Genomic DNA, 15,773 nt, shown 5'->3' with positions numbered 1-15,773 from the left:
CCCCTCTCTCCCTTCTTTGCACGTATTTTATAATTACATCTTGATGTGTTAGTATTTAATTATATACACATGAGAAAACTACAAACACGTCCACTTATACTTGCACATTGTTCTCTCTTCCTCTTTTGCTTAGGCATACATATGGATTAAAGTTATGCTTTCATTTGCATTAGACCCTTGCAAGCAATCGCTTCACAATCTCCACAAAATATAGCTCCATGTTGCTTTATGACTTGTAGCTATTATTTATTTTAAGAATTATTTATTTTAAGCTCCAAACTTTAACAATAAAATGTTTTAATATACTGATATATTTCACATTGTACTGCATGAACTTACTACAAAAAAGTATACTAAATCCACAAATGCATTTGCAAGTTAGTGAACTACTACTATGTGCAAAGTAAGTGAACATATTTATTGCAAACATTAAATATCAATCCAAATGTCCATTGCTAGAGGGTGAAATGGGTGTTCTTTAACAAACTCCTAGACTCCCCCGTGAAGATCTATTAGTTAAGTCAAACATGGAAGCATGTATTCCAAGAAGATAGTATTAAAGGGATTTTCCAAATTCAAATAGGGAAGCATGTATTTGAAGAGAATGGTATCCATGGTATTTTCTTAAAATGTAAATGGATATGTAAAGGAGTTAGGTGGGTTACATTGCATCTTCTTTATGCTATCATCCACAAATAGTATCATTGTAGGGCTAAAGTGTGGCCAATCAATATCATCAATTTTTTTTAGAAATTGTGGCTTCACCTTGACTCCTTACTGAAGAATGAGTTACGAGAACAAATGCATTGGTACAATTAGCCCTATTCTCTTTAGAAGAATACATAAAAGTGTGACATATTCTAAGGAATACATGTGGAATTACTCAAGAGGAATCTGGATCCTTATGTCTCTTGCACCTTTTTTTCATTGAATATTTTTTGTGTAATGCATTTTTGTTGGAGGGGAATTCACCTTTAGATAGTCGAAGAAGGTAGAACATCTTCAAGATATCTCCTCATTCCACTACTGCTCAATCTGGTGATCCTTACATATGATCTACTCCTTCTTCAAGTGCACCTAATCTATGCATTTCCATGGCAAAGTTTACATCATCCCCTTCTCCAATTGCCCACACATGAATCTACCATTCATAATTCTATTACATATACATAACACATTGATAAGATACCATTGCAAATATACTTCTATAGAAGGATACCAAGTTATGCCTATAGAGAAGTCACCATGTTGCTAACTTGCATGACTTTTGAGACTCAATATCATTATCTGGTTTGAAATTCTCTTTATCTTCTATGTGAACTAGAAGAACAAATCTTTGTTCACTTAAATGTTATAGTAGTTTCCTCATTGAGAGAGAGAGAGAGAGAGAGAGAGAGAGAGAGAGAGAGAGAGAGAGAGAGAGATTATATGACTTTATAATCATCCCTCTAAGGGGATATGAATTTTTTTTTTTTTGAATAAGGTTTGCTAGCAAGCCCTTCTTGGAGAGAGAGAGAGAGAGAGAGAGAGAGAGAGAGAGAGAGAGAGAGAGAGAGAGAGAGATTATGTGGCTTTATAATCATCTCTCTAAGGGGACATGAATTCTTTTTTGCCAAACAAGGGTTTCCAGCAACCCCTTCTTGGCGAGAGAGAGAGAGAGAGAGAGAGAGAGAGAGAGAGAGAGGCGCTTTGAATTACAACTCCCCTCCATCATCTCTCTAAGGGAACGTTAAATTTTTTGTCACCAAACAAGGGTTATCGGCAACCCCTTCTTGGTGAAAAAAATTGACAAGTTGCCTCCATCTCTCTAAGGGGACTTATTAAAAAAATATTGGTTAGGAAGGGATTGTTAACAGGTCCATGTTTAGTTAAAAAAGCTTTTAGAGAGGACTTATGAAAAAATTTCCGTTGAGAAGGGATTGTCGGCAACCCCCTGTTTGTAGAAAAAAATTTCACAAGTACCCTTAAAGAAATGATGGAAGAGACTTATAAAAAAGGAATTCATCTCGAGAAGGGATTGTAAGCAACCCTCTTCTCAACAAGTTGCTAACAATCCCCTTGTCAACCAAAAAAAGGTTAAAGCAAGTCAAATAATCTCTCTCTCTCTCTCTCTCTCTCTCTCTCTCTCTCTCTCTCTCTCTCTCTCTCTCTCTCTCTCTCTCTCTCTCTCGTTCATCTCACTTTTTTCTTCTCTCATTCATCTTTATCTCTCTCTCCTCTCTTTATATTTTTATTTAGTAATTGATTAAAAATAATTAGTAATTAAATTATTAAGTAAATAATAAATTAAGCAATGCATGTGTGTATAAGTCTCTTTCTTTATGTGTGTATATATATGTATTCGTGCATGGCCCTTATCTTCATTTCTCACCTTGTGTATCTCTTGTAACTCACTCACACACACACACACTCTCTCTCTCTCTAGAGTCATTAGGATTAATAGAGTCAATAGAGAAAGAGAGAAGAGAGAGATATATATCTAAATAATTTTTTGATGAGAAGGAAGTTTTAAAATAATATTTGATGGGAGAAAAGAGATTAGAAATAATTACTAGTTAGGAATATCAAATTATGTATATATTTATGATATGTTTTAATATGAGACATAGTAGATTGAGACTTTTTTAATGAACTATATTGAAATGTTTGAACCTTATAAACAAAAAACAATTCTCTCTTTTAGGGTTTTTTTTATTTGGCATAGAAAACTAATAATTAACATAGCATATAATGGCTATTATCTTTTGTATCATATATGTGAAAAAATAAAGACTTATCAAAGATTTAAAAAAGTTTTATATTATTGAAATTATAATCAAAATGTGACTTTTTAGTCTAATTGTACTTGGGTCAAAAACTTTTAAATAGAGGAAGTTGATCTCAAGTTGAGAGAGAGAGAGAGAGAGAATGTGTGTGTGTATTTTGATAAAGGTCCAAAGTTATTAATGGAAGAGAAGCCCAAAGCTAGTATTGTAGTAATATGGGAGAGAGTTGCTTTAATTGTTTTAAGCCATATATATATATATATATATATATATATATATATATATATATATATATATATATATATATATATATATATATATATATATATATATATAGAGAGAGAGAGAGAGAGAGAGAGAGAGAGAGAGAGTGTGTGTGTGTGTGTGTATGTGTGAGTTGATAAAGATCCAAAGCTATTAATGTATAGGGAAGGCCCAAATGTAGTATTGTAAGAGAAAGTTAAAAGAATTTTTTAAAGCCATACACATACACATACACATACACACCCACCAACTGAAAGACGACTTTTAAAAGGCGCCCAAGTGACACTTGTGGATTTTTGATAATTTTTTCGATTGCCGTGTGGGATGTCGATAGCTGCCACTCAGTGTGGGATGCTGAGACAGATGCGCAAGATTTTTCAAAGGCTAAAATGGAGCCCAGACGCGGAAGAGGCCAAAAATTGGCCAAGATTTGAAAGGGTGGACAAATTTAAGAGAGTTGCTAGAACTTCTTAAAGCCACAAGGAGAGAGAGAGAGATTGTGTGCATGTGTGCATGTACTTTTCACATAAAACTATTTTCTCTCTCTCTCTCTCTCTCTCACATTAATATATATATATATATATATATATATATGTGTATGTATGTATGTATGTGTGCATGTATTTATGTGTGTATATTGAAAGTTTTAACATGCCCACATACAAATACACACATATGATTAGTTCAAAGAAAGATAATTATATATACATATGTATATGTGCATGTATTTATGTATGTATATTGGAAGTCCTAACACATGCACACACACACCTGCACTAGTGCGCAAATCGGATGCTGTATGCATATGTAGTAAGCATCGGAAGGTCCCCAAGAATAAAGAACTCTATTTTAAGCTCAAAATTCAAGAGAATAGACTTGCACGACATGAGGCAAAAAGACCAATTGGGTATAATCTTCCCCTATGCCTTGTGTGAGCGCTCCACAAAGCCTGTACTTAATAATTTATTTATCTTCAAGCTAAAAAATAGCCCAATTTTACAATTAGTATGCTTTAGCTTTTGTATTTGCTATTATCCAAATAAAGAATAAAGTGGTTGGGCGGCCCAAAAGTCAGGCAATATCCAAATACAATGTCCAATAATGAATATTTAAACCGTGCGTCCACGCACATACAAAATAATAGATATATGTCAAGCGCTTCAATAAATAAGCGCGCCAAAATAAATATTAGCGCTACGCTAAAACATGTGCCCATCAAAAATGACATTTTCTTCTAAATAACTTGAATACACGCTATTGCTCAGTGCTTCCTAGTGCCACCGTCGCCTGCTCTACACATCAATTGAAGCATTCACAATTGTTAGAAAATAATAAAATTAAACCGACAAAAGTGAATACCTAGCAGTCATCAGCTATAAAATAAAAAATAGGTTGGAACTCTGTCCTAACCTTAATTTAAAATGAGTGCACACTCTAAACTCGTAAATATCCATTAATTTAAATATGTATTTTACAGAATCACCCGCCATGGAATCACCCACTTGCACATTAAATTAATATGACATCCGAAAAGGACAGGCGTCCCGGTCAACTTTTCGCACAAAGAATCCACCTTGTGTACGAGCCTCAGCAAATAAATATAATTTTACAGAATCCATTGTGGAATATGCCTCCTGACATCATGTACACACATGTGATTAGTTCAAATAAGTATAACTATATTTTATAGCCTAAGAATATTAATATTACAATAACATGATGTCAAGTTAGCAATGATATGCATAATGAAAGATCAAGATGATGCGCTCTCTCTCTCTCTCTCTCTCTCTCTCTCTCTCTCTCTCACATTAAGCATATTGATTGAACATCAAATTTATACTTATTTTCACCAATCAATATCCCTTCTTGCTACCACAATAATATAATCCATAAATGTGCAAGATTTAATAATGAGTTTTTATTTTAATCAATGTTTAATGAGATTGCTAGAGCCATGTATATAGAAAAATGTTTAGTGAGTATTTGGAATGGATGCAAATGTAGACATATTTATACACTAACCCATGCTTATGGTAGAGGACTTACATCTCATATTTGGAAAGAGAACTTTTCTAATGTCGCCCATAGTGTGACCAACAAAGTAAAGACTGTGCTAATTCTTAGAGTAAATGCATTTTATTTTGTTAAGAAAATATAGATATACCTCGCTTGGTTAGCTATGATCAAATTCATGATAAATCTTTTATTATCATTGTCTATCAGTTTGTGGAATAATAATACACTTGCCAGAGGTCAATGTAATACAAATTTGAATTCGGATTGCTTACAGAAGTTATTTTATATTGTAGATGTGTGTGTGTGAATTACATGTAAACAATGAACTATTTATTGCAACACATATTATAATCCAATGTATAATAAATTATATCAAACCTAGAGTACTTGCACAAATACTTTTGTGTTGCAAATGAGAGAGAGAGAGAGAGAGAGAGAGAGAGAGAGAGAGAGAGAGAGAGAGAGAGAGAGAGAGAGAGAGAGAGAGAGAGACTATAAATTAGTAAAGAGAGAACTATTCATTGCAATACATATCACAATCCAATGCCATACAAGTTCTATCTATTTGGAGTGCTTGTACAAATGTTTACATATTGCAAATATGAGAGAGAGAGAGAGAGAGAGAGAGAGAGAGAGAGAGAGGAATGAAGGTAGTGGTGAAGGCAATGATGGTGGTGGTGGTGGTAAAGCTGACGGCAGCAGTGGTGGAAGTGGAAGTGAAGGTGGATACATCTAAGGCTGGAATAAGTGAACTATGTGAAATGATTGATCTTTTAGTTCTTATAATATTGAATGTGTGGAATGATTAATCTTTTCACTGACAAGGCAATCGAAGAAAGTGCATGTGTATCTTTTAAGTCCCATCTCCTTTGATCCTTGATCGGAGGGGGATGAGGGGTAATAGCGTCATCTAGCATTATGCTAAGGTATTTGAGGTGCAATATCTCCTAGTCAATGTAAATCACCTGTAACATAGTCCCACAAGTCCTTTGCTACAAGAAGGTTAATGTTGATTCTTACTAGGATTTATTGAAATTTTTTTTGCTCAATTTGACTATAACAACAATTACATGTTGTTGTATGGCTTGTTTGTTACCTTGGAGTGTGTGTCCAATAAAAGCCCCAAATTTCTTTTCAAAATTCCAAAGAATTGAATAAATTTGTACATTACAGCTCGAATTTCTATAGTAATGTCACCTCAAGGTGCATGCCAACAATGAACAATAGCTAGAATGTGCCTTATGATGTATATTGAAGCCTCCAGGATAAAAAGGCCCAAATTTCTTGCACACAATTCAATGACATTGTGTAATGTCAATGTTTCCAATGAAGATTCGCATATGGGATTGCAAATTAAGCAAAAGCCTCAAATTTTTTTGTGGAAATGTCGAAGAATTCGAATTGGTTGTCAATTTGAATTCAAAGAGTGAAAATTGACAAAAGCCCCAAATTTTAGGCGAGGCAAGCTAAGATTCAAAAAGAGATAGCCAAAATGAATGGGAAATTGTAGAAATTTTGAAAAAACCCCAAATTTGACAATTGGGGTTTCTGCATTTTTTTGGTTTGTAGAAAATTGCAGGTTGGGCTGAGAACATGGCAGACAACAGAGGTGAGAAAATTAGGGGCGGAGCTGAAAATAGTAGTAGCTCCTCCAAAATAGTACCTCCTTGGGCTGCATGCAGAACTACACGTAGGTTGAAAATAATAGCAGCCCATCCTTCTCTTCCTCGGGTAGAGAGCGACTAACAGCAATATGATCTTAGGTGAGGTAGCACTAGCTGATGGTGGTTGAATTGAATCCATATGTAAAACCTTGCTCTAATACCAAATGTTGGAAATGACACCTAGCTATGGAGAAGAGAAAGGAGAGACAATGAGAATGTGAACTAAAATGAAATGAAAGGTACAACATAGGACTAAGATAGACCTAGCTCTAACTCAACTAGAGTTAATTGACTCTAACTCTAACTTTATGAGTAGTGACACAACTTGTAACTTTAGTTGTGTTTACACTAAGAACTGAAAGAGAACTAAAGACTAAAACATTGGGCACTGCCCATAGAATTGGCAGATTCTAACACACACACACACACACACGCATGAACGCACGCACACACGCATATATAGATTGTGTATGGTAAAAGAGAAAAACAATTGGGGGAGAAAGAGAGAGGTGAGAAGAGAGAGAAGAAATTAAAAAATTGGAGAGAGAGAGAGAGAGAGGTTAGAAGAGAGTGAAAAGAAAGAAAGAAAATGAGAGAGAGAGAGAGAGAGAGAGAGAGAGAGAGAGAGAGAGAGAGAGAGAGAGAGATGAAAAGAAAGAGAGACAAGGGGGGGAGAGAGAGAAAGGGGGAGAGAGAAAAGAAAGAAAATTTGAAGGAAGAGAGAGAGAGAAATATAAGAGGAGAAGAAGAAAGAAAGAATATTGAGAGAGAAAGGTGAGAAGAGAGAGAAAAGAAAGAAAAAAATTTGAAGGGGGGAGAGAGGAATTTGAGTGAGAGGATATAAAAACCATTGAAGAGAGGGAGTGAGAGAGAAAAAGAGAAAAGAAAAGAAAAAAGAGTAGAGAGAGAAGAAAAGAAAAAAGGGAAGGGGAAGGAAAAGAGGAGAGATAAAAAAGAGGAAAGAGAGAGAGAAGAGGCTAAAGAGAAATGAAATAGAGAAAGAGAGAAATTAAGGAGAAGAAAAAAGAAAGAAAGAGAAAATAGAAAAAAGGAAAAACAAGAGAAGAAGAAAAGAGAAGGAAGGAGAAAAATAAAGTTGTGTTGCAAAGGAAGTGAAATTGCAGTGCGATCACAACGCTGCTTTAGAACTTCGCGCATACAAAAATGCTAGTGTGATTGGGACGCAAAAACTGGGCAAATGGGTGGGTTAGTTTTAGACAATGCCACCCCCGTAGTGGAAAGCTAGGCTGGCACGTGGAGGCAATGAAAAGGTTGCATTGCAATGAAAATGAGCTTAAGTGATGAGGTATGTGGTTTTGAAGTGAGGTGATAATAAGAGGTGGGCTTTTTGAACAGCTCTCTCTCTCTCTCTCTCTCTCTCTCTCTCTCTCTCTCTCTCTCACATACACCCAGCCAGCGCCATTCTTGTCGCAGAACGAAGGCTGACAGAGAAGGGCATTGCTGTTAATCAGGTTCCTCTTCCCAGCATTCCTCTCCTAACAACCCTTTTCAAGCAAAGCAGCGACCATGGCTTCTCAGTTGTTATCCCACCACTTCACTGCACCCTCCTTGCCCCGCCTGCCCTCCCATCTACCTTCTTCTTCATCTGCATCCGCTTATCGCTCAGCTTTTGTGCCCAGAGCCTCCTCTTCGTCTCCTCCTCCTCAATTACCTGCTTCCACCTCTGCAGACAGCTATGCTGCCATAGCTGCTCTTTCTAAAACCAGCGCCTCCCCTGTTTCTTCATCTTCTTCCCTCCCCTTCCCTCCCCTCGCCCTCAATGCTCTTCTTCCATGGACAGTAGGGGTCTTCCCCATGCTTCTGGGTGCACAGGTATGTTCTCCTACATGGCAAACAGCCTCTCTCTCTCTCTCTCTCTCTGCCTCTCTGTCTCTCTCTTCTGGTAATATTTCATTGCCTTATGATGTCACTCTGACACGCTTGTGTAGGATGCATTAGCCGTAGACGGCCAATTTGGCCTCTTAGAAGGCAGAACTGCCGCTCTTGTCCATCCCATTGTCATGGGGGGCCTGCTTATTTACACCCTATGGGCAGGCTACCTGGGCTGGCAGTGGAGGAGGGTCAGGACAGTCCAAGATGAAATCAACTTGCTGAAGAAAGAGCTCGCACCGGCAGCAGAAGGAGCGCCACCCTCCCCCACAGAGCTCAAAATCGAGGAGCTAACAGAGGTAATCCAACCCATTTTTCTGATGAGACGCATTAGCTGTTATTCAATTCAAAGTGCATTGCAGGGTTTGTCCAATTCTCTCTTATTTACAGATCCTGGGTTTGTTGTGGGAGTCCCTGTAGACCCAAACTTGGGATGCCAATGCAGGTGAGGAGGGACTGGGATGTCGGATTAGCCTATGTTGGATTGTGCCCGAACTGAGGTGTCTATCTAATGCCAGGAGTTTCAGATGAAATTGAGAGTATGCTGGTGACAATCATTGGCACATACATTATTGGATCAATGAGATTTTCAATGGCCGAACGTGGCCTGTCTGACCAATGCAGTCTGCAGAAAGACTGTGTGGGACATATTCATAGGGCCTGGATGAGATAGTTGCACAGATTTTTTTGAAAGAACCAATTTGATTATCACTGAGCTGATTAGAAGCAACCTGATCAAGGGCATCTATATAGTCGTTGTGGCTAATTTAAATGCTGAACGAAGGAGCTGCTGTGGCCAGAACTGGCTTATGCCTTCATGACAGAAAAGTTTGTGACAACCTTGTAGTCCAGCAATCTCTTCAGTGACGGAAACAAATAAGCTTCTAGGGTACTAGGTGAGGAAGCCAGTCCCGCTCGACACCTACAGTGCCTTGTAGCCAGATTATAATGAGGGACATGAGCTAGACATTCAGCATTGTACAAAGTTCTACTTCATCAGCTTTGCCCTCCCTGCAGAATGTGTCTAGATTCTCAAGAGTGCCATGAAGAAAAAATGCTCCCTAGGTGTACAAGGTCAAAACATTGTAAACTGGAATGGCAGAAATCAGAGCCATTCACTATCCGAACTGTGCCTAAACATTCTTAAGACTCTACTTTCCATAAGATATTTGGAATATATGACTATATGCCTGGCAAGATGATGTTGTAAGCTGTTGTAGGTTTTGGGGTGCAGGTCAGAAAGGATCTTATCAAAGGAGGCTTCAGGGATCGGCATTTCAATGCAGGATCTATCTTGCTTGCATTTGGTGTACTTGAGGCTGTTGGTGGCTGCCTTAATACATGGTTCAGGACTGGGAAGCTTTTTCCTGGCCCCCATCTTTTTGCCGGAGCAGGTGTGCCTTATTTCTGTCACTTCGATAATGCTTAGTGTTTGGTTTGTCTATTGCCTGTAGGATATTTGTACTAAAAAAAGGATGATTTGATATCTGTAAATAAGTGCTCATAAATTTCTGATAGATAGGTGCTGCTCTAGGGTTCACTATTGGAGCTCAAAATAGATGTGAGACTAATTAAGTAGCACATGGACTACAATAAGGAAGAAAGAAGTATCTATTGCTGATGGGGATCTGTAGATGTCGGTAGTTCTTCAACTTTCCAGTTTTCAGTTGCGATGTGATACTCTTTTACTGCTGTTATGGGCTTTAGTGACACCACATGACTGATCTCAATGCATAGATTTTAACTAGTGGATTCAACATCATTGTTCATGTAAGCTCAAACTCTCTAGAAATGTTCGGGAAGTAGACCGGATTTCCGATATGTGGATGCTAGACATTTTCATGGTGTTGGATAGCTGCATGAAACGAACCATTTTAACTTGTGATTTTAGGAATCAGCCAGTCATAATTGGGGTATACTAAAGAGCTGATGGGATTTGTGTAGGTATAACTGTCCTGTGGGCTTTGGCTGCTTCGCTTGTCCCGGCAATGCAGAAGGGCAACGATACTGCCAGAAGCTTGCACATAGGGTTGAACGCCGTGAATGTGATCCTCTTCCTGTCGCAAGTTCCCACAGGATTGGAGATTGTGCTGAAGGTGTTGGAATTTACCAAGTGGCCATGATGTGTGTCCCTGCACATCCACAATCTATTTTGTTATTCGGATATTGTTCACATGAGAGAGGGACACAACAGAAGGGTGTATGAAGGCTATTGAGATGCTGTATTGTTTTGCTAAAAATTTGTAAAGCATTTAGGGTCATCAGCTTATGGATTTTTGTAAATCTCCTTGTAAGTGTACGATGATGTGCTCGCATTTCCTGGAACCTGAGTGTTCCCAGGATGTCATCTGTTATCAAAGAACTTTGCACCATTAGGCAGCTAAACTGTAAGTTTTATGAAATTTTAAGATAGGACTGTGTGACTGCATGTTAATGACAAAGGAGACAACCCGTTTTTTACAGCAACTAGGGTTACCACTCGCATCGCATGCACATGACCGGTCCATGAAGAGCACAGTTTTACCAGATTTATGCACCTGCGCACATGTCCGTTGGTTAGACTCCACAGTTGGTGGTATCGCTGAGTAGGAACAGTAGAAAGCAAGTACAAAACACTGATTTTGCAGGCCAAGAGTTGCATCATCGCACAGCTGCATTACGTCTCCTCCTCTACAGCGATGCCTGCCAGTCTAGTCCTGTCCACACACTTGCTTTCCTCCCTCTTGGAAGACTAGACATTGTTTTGCTAGACTCTAGCAACTATTCCCCCCTCTCCTACCATTGTCTTTGTAAGAATCCAATTCTCTACGGTATAACTCTTATTTTGCCTCAAATCATTTTTCATCGACATGCCCACCTCAATTCCCTCCCGCTTTGCATTCAGCTTGCCTTTAAACAAACCATCCTAGGCAATCATACTTATGGATCAATCCCTTGACATGCACCAAATGTTCACATTCCTAGACACATTTGAAGCCGATAACACCACTGCACCTTTCACATTCTTGCTTTGCATACATTGGTGCTTGTTTGTGTTGTTCCTAGCAGTTACAGGAGTTGTGCATCAATCAACAGCACATTATTGAAATTGGCGGGACTTACCAAGGCAACACACATTTTGGTTAGAGGTTCAATAATCTGTTTGGATCCGAGAGTTGGATGGATGTGACTGGCTCTTCTACAAGTGGTTTAGATTGACTATGCCCCCTTCCATATGCATCTACACCTCTTGCAACCTCACTAGCCAAGACAAGGCAAAGGAGATTATGTTCATGCACCAATTGAGCCAGAGTGTGCTCTCAGTTTGTCACTTCTTTGACTTGTGCACAATGACTCCACACATCATATTGTTGATACCTTTGGCATGGGTGAGTCCACAGTGCGCAAATAGTCACATTGTGGATGATATTCTAGCCACAAAGCTTTGGGCAAGTGTCATCTCGGTTTCTTCTGGGGAAAAATTGTAGATCATCATTGCAAGCTTCCAGACACTTACATTGCTACCCAATGTTTGCGGTGCTATTGATGGCTCGCACATCAAACTTGCTAGGAAGCTTAACATAAGGGACATATTGGCGCAATATTGTTGTAGGAATCATTTCTATTTATTCTTTTATAGGCCATTTGTGATGCACAAAAGCGCATATGGGATGTTTGCGTATTGGCTCTTGGTAGTACCAACAATGGGGCACATTGGAAAGTATCAGCTATTTACAAGCGTTTGCAAAACAATGAAGTCCTTATTAAGAGCCAACCATGCTACTTCATGGTGTTCGCGTGCACTCTTACCTCTTGGTTGATTTTGGGAATGGGGCATGTGCACACCTCATCAATCCCTTAAGGGAGGGACACCCTCTAGCCACTAGAGATTGGGAATAGTTCAATTGCCACTTATCAAAGGGACGAGTGCGAATTGAGCATGTATTTGGAATGCTTAAAAATTGGTGGTTCATCCGTAGGGACATCAATGTGGACTTGAATTGTGTCCCCACGTACATTGTTGCTTGTTGCATTCTTCACAATCTTCTTGTGAAGGACATGTGAGATGAGCATCGAGAGGATGACTTCGATCCTCATTTAAATGATGGTGGTTTTGTGTGCAATGTCACAAGGTCTAAGCGTGTGTAGAGTCAAGCCGTGTGGCACATTGTGTACCAAGAATGGACCTGTCGCATGCAAGTATCTTGATACTTGGCGGCATGGCCTTGCAATATAACAAATTTTACATCCTTGCATTTGTTGTTTCAACTTATAGTTTGAAACAATTTTTGCTATTGCATTCTTTTTCTAATGGAATAGTAAAAGTGCAGCTAGTTTCATTTTTATTTTTTCATGGTGTAACTTGATTGTCGTAATTCCAAGTGGCTTTGCTTGTAACCCTCTATGCATTCATTCATAATCAATACAATAAAAGCTCGAGGTAATGAAGAATGATACTAGCAATCACATACGATTAGCAAACATTTAATTGATTCAACATCTACGATTACCATCTTTCAATTTAGTAAGGCACAATGAAGTGACAAAGACTAAGTTTGGGAGACACTAATAGGTTGCACAACAAGTGTGCTTATTTCCGTCCTAAAAGGTGTGTCCTCTTTCTACTTGTGTTGATCACTTGATGTGGATAGATGATGAGGACCTAGGAGTTCTGCCATCCTAAGTTGCATCTCCAACCTTATCTCCTCCAATAATGTGTTGAAATTCGGCTCGCTCCAAAGCCAATGCCAAAGCACCCAACATAATGCTCCATGGACATTGCCAAACCATCCAATGCTAGTGCCATCTTCTGCTTCTTTGTCTTCTGGCCCCTTATTGTGTGTGTGATGATTGGCCCCAAAACTAGCTCATTGTTGTTTGCCATTGGTGTGTCTTGGTCCTCATCAACTCCCTCAATTGGAGGGGGAGAGTCACATCAACATCTTCATCTCTTTGTGCATTGTCCTCATCCACAGCAAGAGAAACCACTTTGGGAGAGATGTAGTCTGGCCCGAGAAGCCATCATTCACACCTCTATAACCTTTGCATGCCTCCAAGAAGTTCTTTCATCCTGCTAAAGAACTCCCACTTGGAAAGCTTCGCTCCCAAGTGTGTCTCTTTTTGCTTTTCTTTCATGAATGTTTTCTTTAGGTTTTCCCACTTGTATTTGCATTGACTATCTGAGAAGTTTGTGTCGCGCTTGCCATGTGAACATCACATATACTTTAGTAGGATCCATTATGACGTATGCAAAATAACAATACAAGAAGAAGATATGGAAATGTACATGGAATTAAGGTCTTGTGCAAACACAATGTCTAGCCCTGAAGTTACTCCTATTAAGGGAAAACTACTTGGATCAAACAACACCTTGATGAGGGTTGGTGAACAAATTTTTGTGCCTTTTCTCCTTCAAGTTATACCTGCCTCAGATGTTGCCACTTGCATTACAACTACATGAGCAGGAGGGGTCACTTCCATAGCCCTAGTAGTAGGAGCTTGTGATGCCATGGGTTGCATGGGGCTTGATGGTAAGGGTGAGAGTGCTCTTTGGGTGACTGAGGAGCTTGCACCACCCATGGGATGCATCGAAGAAGGAGAAGGAGGTTTCTCTAATAGTGCCTCTTGCATTAGGGTCTAGAAGGTTGAGCCAAATGGCAATACTCCGCTAGAGGATGCATGGGTGCTCTCCACAATATCATTGCTAAAACATTAGCTAGACAATTGGGTCCCATTTCTTGTCATACCATTTGACTTGCTTGCAACAAGGAGCAGTCTAGACATCATAGAAAGTAGGGGACGAAATGAAGGAAAGGCATGGGGATGAAAGAAAGGGTTTTGTCCTTCCATTTTTTAGCAATCCTATAAGAAGAGTCGAAGCAAATATAGTCATTGTTTCAACAATGATTGATGAAGTTGTAAATAATGCCCCAAGTGCTTCAAATCATGCAACAAAGATTAACGCTTGCCTCCATGCTGCACGTGGAATAGAGATGAACAAAGTCCCGTGTACTTTAAATCCATAAAAACCATAATTTTTTGGAGAGAGATTTCGTGCTTTATGTGTCCCATAAATTTGGATAAGTCTCTTGTGGTAAGCACGATTGTGGATTGCAAAAGGCATCAATATGTTTGTGTTAATGACACATATAATTAGTGCAGGAGAGATTAACGTCCACCTCTTTGCTATACATGGAACAGAGAAGATGAACAATGTCCCATGTGCTTTAAATCCATCAAAACAATTATAATTTTTTGGATAGAGATGTTTGTGTGGTGCATGTCCTGTAAATTTGTATAAGTCTATTGTGCAAAGCATGATTGTGCTAAAAACAATTATGCAACAAATCAGGCTCTTTGGTTTGCATGACAACAATTTGCACAACTTTATAGAGATGCAACACAGTTTCATCGAGATGCTACTGCCACAAAAATGTGCATAAGAGGAAAGGGATGAGCAATCCAAGACCCATAGAGAGAGACAGAGAGAGGTAGACAGAGAACATACCTATTGATGAAACCACCCATGACATTTTTCTTGCAAAAGCAATGATGCTGAATGATATCCTCTTCACAGCGAATGTAGAGTCCTATGCAAAGTTCTACATGAGAGAGAGATAGAGAGATCGTACCCAATGATTGTGTGCATGTGAGAGAGAAATGTAGTTTATTATTGTCCCCACGGAAGGCCAAATTATGACCCATGGGACCTTTCCACATATACAATGATTCTCCTCCCCCATGGTAGGAAAGCATAGCTATGGTGAAAGAACGATCTATGCAGTGTGGTTCTCCCCAAAGCGTAACATGCGGGTGATGAGAGCCCCTAACTTTGATATAGGAGTAGTGGTTAGAAACTAGTGAAATGGCCCCTGTAAAGGGATATCAAAGTCAGCATGTATGTGTGCATATGCTAGGCAAGTCATAATCATGTGCTCCTCTGATTCTACACTTTGTAGTCCACACAGCTTGCATAACCTTGTCTCTCTTGCCTGTCCACTCCATGCACCTGTCTCGATCAATAAAGTGTGTGATTGAGTTTGAAGTCATGCAATACTCCGTCTAAATACCACACTGAAAATAGGTTGGCTATGAATGGCTGCGCGTGTGCCTCTGCTTGCATGTAGGATTCCCAACATGAAGGATAGATATGCATACTGTAATAAGCAGGTTTGCCATTTGCTCCCTTGCTTTG

At 39.0% G+C, this 15,773-nt stretch overlaps 1 protein-coding gene across 1 annotated transcript; it reads left to right on the top strand.

Moving 5' to 3' along the window:
* The first annotated feature begins 8,060 nt into the window (after positions 1 to 8,060).
* On the top strand, positions 8,061 to 11,000 carry LOC148021173 (plant/protein). Its single transcript, XM_087699008.1, has 4 exons — positions 8,061 to 8,542; positions 8,659 to 8,898; positions 9,834 to 9,993; positions 10,544 to 11,000. The coding sequence occupies exons 1-4, from the start codon at positions 8,237 to 8,239 to the stop codon at positions 10,720 to 10,722; spliced, it is 885 nt and encodes a 294-aa protein (XP_087555134.1). The 5' UTR covers positions 8,061 to 8,236; the 3' UTR covers positions 10,723 to 11,000.
* The last annotated feature ends 4,773 nt before the right edge of the window (positions 11,001 to 15,773 follow it).

Source organism: Lygodium microphyllum, chromosome 18 (assembly GCF_053477565.2).
Source record: "Lygodium microphyllum isolate KBCC chromosome 18, Lygodium_microphyllum_v1.1.10, whole genome shotgun sequence".
Classification (NCBI taxonomy): domain Eukaryota; kingdom Viridiplantae; phylum Streptophyta; class Polypodiopsida; order Schizaeales; family Lygodiaceae; genus Lygodium; species Lygodium microphyllum.
The sequence above is the reverse complement of the archived record's forward strand: the minus strand, read 5'-3'. Positions and strand labels throughout refer to the sequence as shown.